Here is a 10,778-nt window from a genome sequence, read left to right on the forward strand (position 1 = left end):
AATTGCACTTGTGGTTAACTGAAAACTGCAGCGGAAACAAGTAATCTCAGCACCACATCATGTACTAACTCAAGGATCGTTGCTTAGCACGGAAGGAAACATATGCAACAGCATATATGGAGGCAGGAAATGTTACTCAGCAGGCAAGACACTCCTCAGCCTATTGTCTTGTGGTAGGAGTAAGTTTTCCTGACAGCATCAAGCATCAACAAAGAGACACCAGATTTTTACGTGTAAAACCCCTCAACTTGAGGGGAAAAAACCACGGGCCGAAGCCACCCAAATCCTCTTCCACTATTATCAAATGCGGGATACAACAAGTTCTTCTCTAGACAGCACTAGAGGATCTCATACATCAAGATTTCTGAATCTTGGATGAACACAACATGATTTGGGGCTCAAGAACTAGGGATTGGAACAATCTCACCAAAGATGGTGGAACCGAAGCTTGAATGAGACAAGGTAGTGGATCTGGACCATCACAACCTTGGGGAGGAGCTCCCTTTTCTTCTTCCTTCAATCTTCCTCTTCTTCCCTTGCTGTCTTGGTTTTCTCTCTTCTTCTCTCTTGGAGGATGAACTGATTTTCGTCACACTTGCTGGTGGCTGCTGGATAGAGGGTAAAGCATCCCCATCCACACATGTGCAAAGTCCAAAATGACCCTAGGTCATAACCCTAATGGGTAGTGGGCTTATGCACCTCTTTGGGCTGCCTAAAAGGCCTTTAAATGGTCATCTCCTCACAGCCCACATGAGGAGGATATCCCAACAAATCTCCCCCTCCAACTCATGAGGGGGCACCGCCATGCTTGTACCTTGCAACATGCTTGTAGCTTCTCATTTGGCAATATCTTGGTCATCATATCTGAACCATTGTCGTCGGTATGGATCTTCTCAAGTTTCAGCAACTTGGAACTCACAACATCTCGAATCCAATGGTACCTCACATCAATGTGCTTGGTTCGAGAGTGATAGCTTGAATTCTTGGCAAGATGAATAGCATTCTGACTGTCACAAAATAGAACATACTTCTCTTGCTTCATGCCGAGCTCTTGCAAGAAGTTCTTCATCCACAAAACCTCCTTGCCAGCATCAACTGCTGCAATGTACTCACCTTTTGTAGTTGATGTAGAGACACATTTTTGCAATCTTGATTGCCATGACATTGCTCCCCCTGCATAAGTCATCAGATATCTGGATGTGGACTTCCTACGATCCTTGTCACCTGCATAATCTGCATCTGTATAGCCCTGCAATACAGGATCACCATTTCCAAAGCATAGACAAGATGTAGAAGTACCCTTGAGATACCTGAGAATCCACTTCACTGCTTCCCAGTGAGCTTTACCTGGATTTGTCATGAACCGGCTAACAACTCCAACTGCATAGGCAATGTCAGGCCTAGTGCATACCATGGCATACATCAAACTGCCCACAGCAGATTGGTAAGGTACTTTCCTCATTTCTTATTTCTCCTTCTTGCTTGTAGGACATTGTTTTGAATTCAGTTTGTGATGGCCTGCAAGCGGAGAGATAACAGATTTTGCATCTTTCATATTGAACCTTTCAAGTACCTTCTCAATGTATCTTTCCTGTGAGAGCCAAAGCAGCTTCTTTGATCTATCACGGGAGATCTTCATGCCAAGTATTTGCTTAGCTGGTCCTAAATCCTTCATGGCAAATGATTTACTCGATGCCTTCTTGAGGAGAGCAATCCCCTTTGTGCCATTTCCAACAATTAGCATATCATCAACATACAACAAGAGAATAATGAAGTCACCCTCGACGTACCTCTTCATAAAGACACAATGATCATGTTGTGCTTTATGGTAACCAAGCCCAGTCATAAAAGACTCAAAATTCTTGTACCACTTCCGAGGAGCTTGCTTCAAGCCACACAAGCTCTTCTTCAATTTGCAAACTAAGTGCTCCTTGCCTGCAACCATGAATCCCTCTGGCTGCTCCATGTATATCTCCTCCTCTAGGTCACCATGTAAGAATGCAGTCTTCACATCAAGTTGTTCAATTTACAAGTCCATGGTGGCAGCCATGCCAAGCACAACTCGGATCGAAGACATCTTGACCACTAGAGGGAATATCTCACTATAATCAATGCCCTTTTTCTGACTGAATCCTTTCACAACCAATCTGGCCTTGTACCTTGGATGTGAGGTGTTTTCTTCAGTCTTCACTCTGTACACCCACTAGTTCTTGAGTGCTTTCTTGCCCTTTGGCAGTTTCACCAACTCAAAGGTATCATTCTCATACAGGGAATTCATCTCATCCTGCATGGCTTCTGACCATTCTTCCTTGTTCTCATCAGACATTGCCTCCTCATATCATGAGGGCTCACCTGCATCTGTCATCAACACATATTGATGTGGTGGATATTTAGAAGAAGGAATGTGACCTCTTTCACTTCTTCTTTGCTACTGCACTAGTGGTGAATCAGGTAGATTTTCGTTGGCATCATCATTACCAACTTCATCATCATCATCACTTGATGGTTGCTCGCCACTTTGACTTGTACTGCCTTGATCAGTTGCATCTCCACTTTCTTCAGTGTCATCATCTCCCCCATGATTGTCATGAATGAGAGGAGGACAGATTGGATCCATATCAACCTGAGGTGTGTTGGTCATTGGCTTCTCTGGTTTCCCAATATCTTTTATTGTTTCATCTTCAATGAACACCACATCTCGGCTTCTCATAATCTTCCTATTTACTGGATCCCACAACCTGTAGCCAAACTCTTCACTTACACTAGTAGAAAAGGGCCTATTGTCCCGGTTCGTGAGGGCCTTCTGTCCCGGTTTGTGAACCGGGACTAAAAGGTCGTTACTAATGCCTTGGCCTTTAGTTTCGGTTCTTACATGAACCGGGACAGAAGGTCCTCCACGTGGCCGCTGCGGCCAGCCCAGGCAGGGGGCCTTTGGTCCCGGTTGGTGACACCAACCGAGACCAATAGGCATCCACGCGTCAGCATCTGGCTGGAGCTGAGCTTTTTTTAAGGGGCTGATTTAGGGGTTTTGGGGGTTAATTTAGGTTGTTATTGAGTTGCTATTAGAGAGAATTATCCTCTCTTATATCTCCGTGCTTGGTTTACCAACGCTTCGTACTGCTATGCCTAAACATGGCTTAGATTGAAGTGAAGGCAACATGTGGTGCATGTCGAAAGTAATACTAATCCTAACTTGATCAAGTTTGGATTGTACTACTTTCGACATGCACCACATGCATGTTGCCTTCACTTCAATCCAATCCATGTTCATTTCACCCGCTGATATATAATAGCTCTTCATGCGCGCATCATGTATCATCATATATAATAACAAGTCCTACTAATCATCATCATACAACTTCTACTCGTTATTAATAACAAGTCATACGATCATCGTCCTCATAGTCATCGAACCAACCCTACTTAATTGTTCTTAGCACATGATCATCAGTATTAGGTAGGACCGAAATACCCTCTTTAAGGTAAAATAGCATAAAACAATATAGACCTCGACTCTCCATTATGGAGAATGGAGATCATCCTGTCTCCAGTTCTCGCGCTTCGCTTCCTTTTGCTTCCAAGAACCTCCTTGCGACTGTCCATACATTTTTTCCATTCTTTGATTTGCATGTCTCCACTTCTTTTAGAAATCCGGTATGGACAGTTGAGATTCGTAGGATGACCTGGTTGTATGTTCAAAACATCAAGCCTACCATTATGATACATCATCAAATGAGGCACACAATCCTCTGGGATTATCTGTTGAAAAACATAGTAATAACTTCATAGTTAGCAATGATGTACTAGTTTTAGAAGTATGCAAAAGATGCACGGATGTCGTAATAGTAAGAAATCTTACCAGAGTATCTCCATAGTAGTTACCGTAGTTCAACACGTGCACTAGTGGCACGTATTGACCATAATGTGGAGGAGTTTTACAATAGATATTGTAATTCTCAAGATCAGTACAAAATCCGACCAGATGAGTTTTCTCCTTATAAGTTAACTCAGAGCCATCGGTGTAGTTGGTTCTGTCTACCATATTTCGCACATTGTTTGAACAATCAAAATCAGCTGTCAATAAAAATAAGTTGTCAACTATTTTCAAATGAACAATATAAATTAGCTAATAACTATGTTTGAGAAACTCACATAGCGGTAGAATTGGAGGCGTATCAACAAGGACCCAAATGTCCATATTGTCTTGCTCGATGTCAGGATCACCAAGATCCATGGTGACAAGCATACCGTCATCAAAACCATACATCTTGCAAAATGCTTCCCAATTTTTGCAACCAAAATGGGTTACGCTCTAAGAATTATACAGATTTACTTCAAAATATATATCATGATGGGTCCTTAGGTGAATTTTCTTTGTTTCCATACTTTCATGGTCTTCAAAACCCATCCTCTCCAAGACGTAGCGTCTTGCATGGCATGGGATAAGCTAGCCGAATTGTAAAAGATGAAAAGTACACGTTGAAATAGTTGAAGTCGTGCTTAATTACGAAAAAATAACACTTGTCGTCGTTGCGTACCGTTTCAACATCGAAGGTCTCCTCCAGCTTAATACTGAAGCGTCGATCTTCGTCCAGGTGAGGCTTGTCGCACTGACCTCGGTCGTCGTGGCACCAGTCGCACTCCCCCGGGAGACTTTCGTCGTCCGAGTAAGACATTTCCTATGTTCATAATTCAAGTATTAAACGTCTACAATTAAATATATGTACTAAAAAACCTAAGTTAGATCATTATTATTCATCACGGGTTGACTATCGGTTTGTCGAGTCTTTTCTTGAAAACTCTCAGCTCACGTGGTGTATACATTCGACCGTTGGTGATGCTCGCTCCTCCATTTGTCCCTGAGTGCATTACACCAAAATGTCTAGCACACGGGAACAAAGGAGAAGCGACCCCACGACAACAGCTGGGATTCTTCGTCCTCCCATATATATATATATAGTAATACTATTCATCACCCAGGTTGCAGAATAAGTTATTCTTCGTCCGAGGTAATCTTACGATCGCTTCATAAATAAATTACATTTGGAATACAAATAGTTACATTTATATTGATTCACTACGTAAAATTTGGTATAAAAAAACAAAAATAAAAAGGTTATAAGAACAGAAATATCGCATTTTATGTATGTTTTTACGTTCGTAACTTTACGTAACATAAAATATTTTTTACGGCAATTATATTTTCTTACGCTTTCTTTTTACGTATGAAATAAGACAAAATTTACGAAACGTAAAAATACGGTGCATTGATGTCAAAATAGAGAGGGGGTGAAGAATAACTATTCCTCACCCAGGGTGACGAATAGCGCGACCCTATATATATATATATATATATATATATATATATATATATATATATATATATATATATATATATATATATATGGTGGAACTCTCCCTCACTGATTCCTCTCTGACATTTGCGACCGTCGGTGATGGTAGCTCCTCCTTTCGTTCTCGAGTGCATTACACCAAATTGTCTAGCACACGGGAATGAAGGAGAAGCTACCCCCACGACAACAGTCGGGATTCTTCGTCCTCTCATATATGGTGGAGACTCGACAGACTTACAGTCAACCCGAAATATCGTTTAATTATCTTTCTAAAAGAGGATTTGGCTAGTCTCACCTTGATGTCGGAGGGGGCGGTGACGGGGACGACGGCGGGGATGATGGAGGGGCCGGGGGCTCCTAGATTTCTGCGAAAACAAAAACCCTATAAGCTATCAACTAATCATATGCATACGCCTTGCATAGTGCTCTCCAATTTAGCATTCAAAGTAGGAGTAGTTTTCCACTTTGAGCATTTAATAAGCAAAATCAAATCACAAAATAAAGTAGTATTCAAATTAGGATGCATTCAATTATAAGAAAAACTACATCATCTCCATGCGTCCGTACATCATCAAATATTATTACTAATACACCTCGAATACTATCATACATATAGCATCGCTAGTACAGCTAGAACTGTAGCGCCCGACGGATATTGGCGCGGGTGGTGGACACCCAAAGGGACGGAACCATCACAGATCATAGCTCCAGTGAGATCCCTGAAGAACCTGCCCTCCAACGCAACCATGTAGCGACGGACGTGCTGGTCCTCCTCGCTGACACGGTGACGTACCACCTCCGCGGATTTCGGAAGCCTCGGCACCGTCACTGGCCCACGCGACCGCCACCAAACAAGGATCGGGTCAACGACGAGCTCTCTACTCTCTTGCACATGCTATGTGGGTGAAATGATGATACCATTCCAAGTTTCAACATTTTCAGAGTTCATTTTGTAGCGATTTTCAATTTCACGGTCATTCAGCTCTGAGAATAAATTGGTAAATGACTGAAAACAGCAAATCATGTCAGAAAGTGTTGAAAATTGATGACGTCGCTTTGAATGGTGCCTACTGAACGCAAAAAAAGTCTGGAGTTGTAATAAGTTAAAAAATGTAGTGCCGGTGTAGCAGATGAGTTTTCGTCCGAAACAGGCCCTGATACTTCGAAAGAGATTGTCCAGTTTGTACACGAAGTGCATCCAGTTTTTGCCGTAACACAAGAAGTCCGGAGTTGTAATAAGTTATTAAAAATAAAAAAGAGGCGCAATGCTCGTTAATTAGCTTCAAGCCTTTCGGAATAGTGTAGACTGCACTGCACATAGCTCCATGCAGTCTACCTTATTCCTCAAGGCTTGAAGTTAAGCAACGTGAAGGTGAGCATTGCGCCTCTTCTTCATCGTCTCTGCACTCAGGGCTTATAAACTGCTCCTAGTGCCTCTCTCTTCGCGAGGTGGGACTAAAAAACAGCTTAGTAAGAAACTCTAGTACCGCTTCATGCCACGAACCGGTACTAAAGGTGCTCGTGGGGCCACAGCCTCATTAGTACCGGTTCGTGGCACGAACCGGTGCTAAAGGTTCGCCACAAACCGGTACGAAAGAGCTCCTCCCGCCTAGCCGTTGGAACCGGCACTAATGGACACATTGAAAGCCACATCATCATTTTTCAAAGCCACATCATCATTTTTCAATGTATCATCAAATGAACTCTGAAAAGGTTGAAAGTTGGCATGGTATCATCATTTCATCCACATAGCATGTGCAAGAAAGTTGAGAGGGTCTCGGCAAAAGGTGGATGCACTTCGTCAACAAAATGGACAATCTCTTTCGAAGTATCAGGGTTTCGGACAAAAACTCATCTGTTACAAAGGGATTTCATTTTCTTGAACTTATTTGAACTCCTGACTTTTTGTGTGTTCAAAATGAACCATTCAAAGCAGAGACCGATTTTGAATGGCGCATATTCAACACACAAAAAGTCTGTAAAGATCGCTAACCCCAACATAAAAAAATGAGCATAGATGCGCCTATAGAGAAAATTCAACCTAAATTCATAATAAATTTCTATGAATTTCAGGGAAACTCACTATGAATTTAGGTCAAATTCCCTGTATAAGGGCATCTACTTTCATTTTGAGAGGAGCTCAACAAGGCAGAGAGGGATGGGCTTATAAACCGGTGTGAGCGCCCTTCGGTTGGCGAGGTGGGACTAAACTGGACCAACCCTTTAGTCCCGGTTTGTGGCACAAACCGGGACTAATGGTCATGGGCCAGGGGAGGCGCATTGGTCCCAGTTCGTGCGTTGAACCGGGACAAGTGGCCCACGTGGCCCGGCCGGCCCCCTGGGCTCACGAACCGGGACTAATGCACCCCATGGGTCCCGGTTCGTGCGGAACCGGTACTAATGGGCTGGCCAGGCCTGAACGAAAGCCCTGTTTTCTACTAGTGTTGGTTGGCCGAGGTAGATGCACTGCTTTGTCTTGCTATCAAGCTTGGATCTCTCGTCCCTTGGAACATGTACAAATGCCCTGCAACCAAAGACCTTCAAGTGCTTGTATGATACCTCCTTCCCTGACCAAACTCTCTGAGGAATATCACCTGCAAGAGGAACTGAGGGAGATAGGTTAACAACATACATAGCATTTATCAATGCTTCAGCCCAAAATGAATTAGGTAAATGAGCATGAGAGAGCATAGCTGTGACCCTCTCTGTGAATCCTGTTCATTCTCTCTGCAAGACCATTGAGCTAGGGTGTCTTTGGTGGACTCTTCTCAAGCCTGATACCAAACTTTTTGCAATACCTTTCAAAAGGACCTCTGTATTCACCACCATTGTTTGATCTCACGCACTTCAATTTCCTGCCAGTTTCTCTTTCAACTTTGGCATGGAACTCCTTGAAGGCTTCAAGTGTCTGGTATTCGTGTTTCAGCACATACACAAAAACCTTTCTGGAATGGTCATCAATAAAATTCACAAAGTATAATGCTTCACCATGAGATTTTTCAGTCATTGAGCAAACATCAATGTGCATAATATCAAGAACATTTTCTGCACGATGTGGAGGGAGTGTACGAAATGCAGCCCTATGTTGTTTTCCAGCAAAACAATGTGCACGGGGTTTCAAGGATATACCTTTCAACTCAGGGAGGTACTCCATGCGAGCAAGAGCATGCATGCCCTTCTCACTCATATGCCCAAGCCTCTTGTGCCACAATTCAACCGAAGTGTCTTTTTCAGCAATGTTCAACACCTCATTGCACAACTTGGTTTTAGTCACATAGAGATTACCTTGCTTACTTCCTCGAGCCACAATCAAAGAGCCTTTGGTGAGCTTCCATTTTCCTTCACCAAAATAACTAGGATGTTTGATATCATCAAGCTTGCCCACTGACAACAAATTCAGCCTTATGTCGGGAACATGCCTCACATCATCGAGCACCAATCCGCAACCTGTGTTTGTTTCAATGCATATAGAGCCCTTGCCAACAATTGCTGACGAACCACTATTTCCCATCCTCACTTGGCCAGTAACACCACTAGTGTAAGATGTGAAATACTCCTTGTGTGATGTGATGTGGAAGGACGCACCTGAATCCACAACCCAACTCATGGCATCATCACGAACAACACTATAGGAATCTGAATCTTCAATGACTAGATAGTGCTCATCTGTTGCAGTCATGGTTGAACTGCTCTCAGCCTTTTGCTCGGTTTTCTTGGTGAGTTTCCCCTCGGCAAGCTCTCTCTTGTACTTCCTGCACTCGCTCTTTATGTGTCCCGGATTGCCACAATGAAAGCAACTAATATCTTTTCTCAGTTTTGACTTTGATCTCTCCCTGGATTTATTTTTGCCTTGCTGAAATCTTGTATTACTGTGTCCACGGTTCTCATTCTTCCCATGGGTTTCAGCCACATACGCATCAGAAGAAGAGGCATCACCCTTTTCCTTCTTTCTGGCTTCTTCATTCAGCATACTGTTCTTCACCATCTCCAAAGTCATCTTCCCATCCGGAGCTGAATTGCTAAGTGACACAACAAGCGTGTTCCAACTATCAGGCATGGAACTCAGCAGCAACAATGCTTGCACCTCATCCTCAAAGTTGATCTTCAAGGGTGAAAGTTGATTTATATGGCATTGGAAGACATTCATGTGCTCAATCACACTTGTGCCATCTCGGTACTCAAGCTTTGCAAGTCTTTTGATCACCGATGCCTTGTTCATTGATGTCTTCCTCTCATACATAGACTCCAACTTCTGCCACATCTCATAAGCATTTGTGTCATTTGCAACATGGTGGAAAATATTTTGGTTGATGTACAACCGAATCATACCTATTGCCTTTCTGTGCAACACTCTCCATTCTTCTTCCGTGACACCTGTGGGTATCTTGTCTTTCCCAATTGGCTCATACAAATCCTTGCAATAAAGGATGTCTTCCATCATGGGCTTCCATAATGAGTAATTGGAAGAATCAAGTTTTATCATGCCACTTGTAGTAGCACTTTCTTCCAAAGCCATTGTGAGCAGCACTTCCAGCAACAATCAAGCAACTGGGATTTGCAACCTTCTAAGCAACCAAGGCTCTGATACCACTCTGTTGGGAAATTAGCACACAATTGCACTTGTGGTTAACTGAAAACTGCAGCGAAAACAAGTAATCTCAGCACCACATCATGTACTAACTCAAGGATCGTTGCTTAGCACGGAAGGAAACATATGCAGCAGCATATATGGAGGCAGAAAATGTTACTCAGCAGGCAAGACACTCAGCCTAGTGTCTTGTGGTAGGAGTAAGTTTTCCTGACAGCATCAAGCATCTACAAAGAGACACCAGATTTTTACGTGTAAAACCCCTCAACTTGAGGGGAAAAATGTTGGGTAACATAGTACTTTCAAAAAAATTCCTACGCACACGCAAGCATGGTGATGCATAGCAACGAGAGGGGAGAGTGTTGTCTACGTACCATCGTAGACCGTAAGCGGAAGCGTTTTATCAACGCGGTTGATGTAGTCGTACGTCTTCACAATCCGACCGATCCAAGTACCGAACGCACGGCACCTCCGAGTTCTGCACACGTTCAGCTCGATGACATCCTCGCCTTCTCGATCCAGCAAGAGGGGCGAAGTAGTAGATGAGTTCTGGCAGCACGACGGCGTGGTGACGGTGTTGGTGAAGAACAGTCTCCGCAGGGCTTCGCCTAAGCACTACGAAAACTATGACGGAAGATAAACTAGAGGGGACGGGGTTGCCGGCACACGGCTTGGTGTTTCTTAATCTGTCTTGGGTGCTAGCCCTACCCCTCTATTTATATGTTGAGCCTTGGGGTCGAAACTTGGAGTAAAAGCCTCCACAAATTCGGTTTCACCCGAAAGGCAAGAGTCCTTCTCGGACTCCAGGGCCAGACGCCACGGTTCCCGGTGTCTGG

The 10,778-nt window shown here is 43.4% G+C and overlaps 1 protein-coding gene across 1 annotated transcript; it reads right to left on the minus strand.

Annotated features, from left to right (window-relative positions):
- Window positions 1–739: 739 nt before the first annotated feature.
- On the minus strand, window positions 740–9,870 carry LOC120966742 (retrovirus-related Pol polyprotein from transposon TNT 1-94). The gene is given in 4 exon segments (XM_040393255.2): window positions 740–2,428; window positions 2,483–2,738; window positions 8,153–8,399; window positions 8,484–9,870. Coding segments are annotated over 4 exon segments (3,579 nt in total).
- Between the last annotated feature and the right edge of the window lie 908 nt (window positions 9,871–10,778).

This window comes from Aegilops tauschii, chromosome 6 (assembly GCF_002575655.3).
Source record: "Aegilops tauschii subsp. strangulata cultivar AL8/78 chromosome 6, Aet v6.0, whole genome shotgun sequence".
Classification (NCBI taxonomy): domain Eukaryota; kingdom Viridiplantae; phylum Streptophyta; class Magnoliopsida; order Poales; family Poaceae; genus Aegilops; species Aegilops tauschii.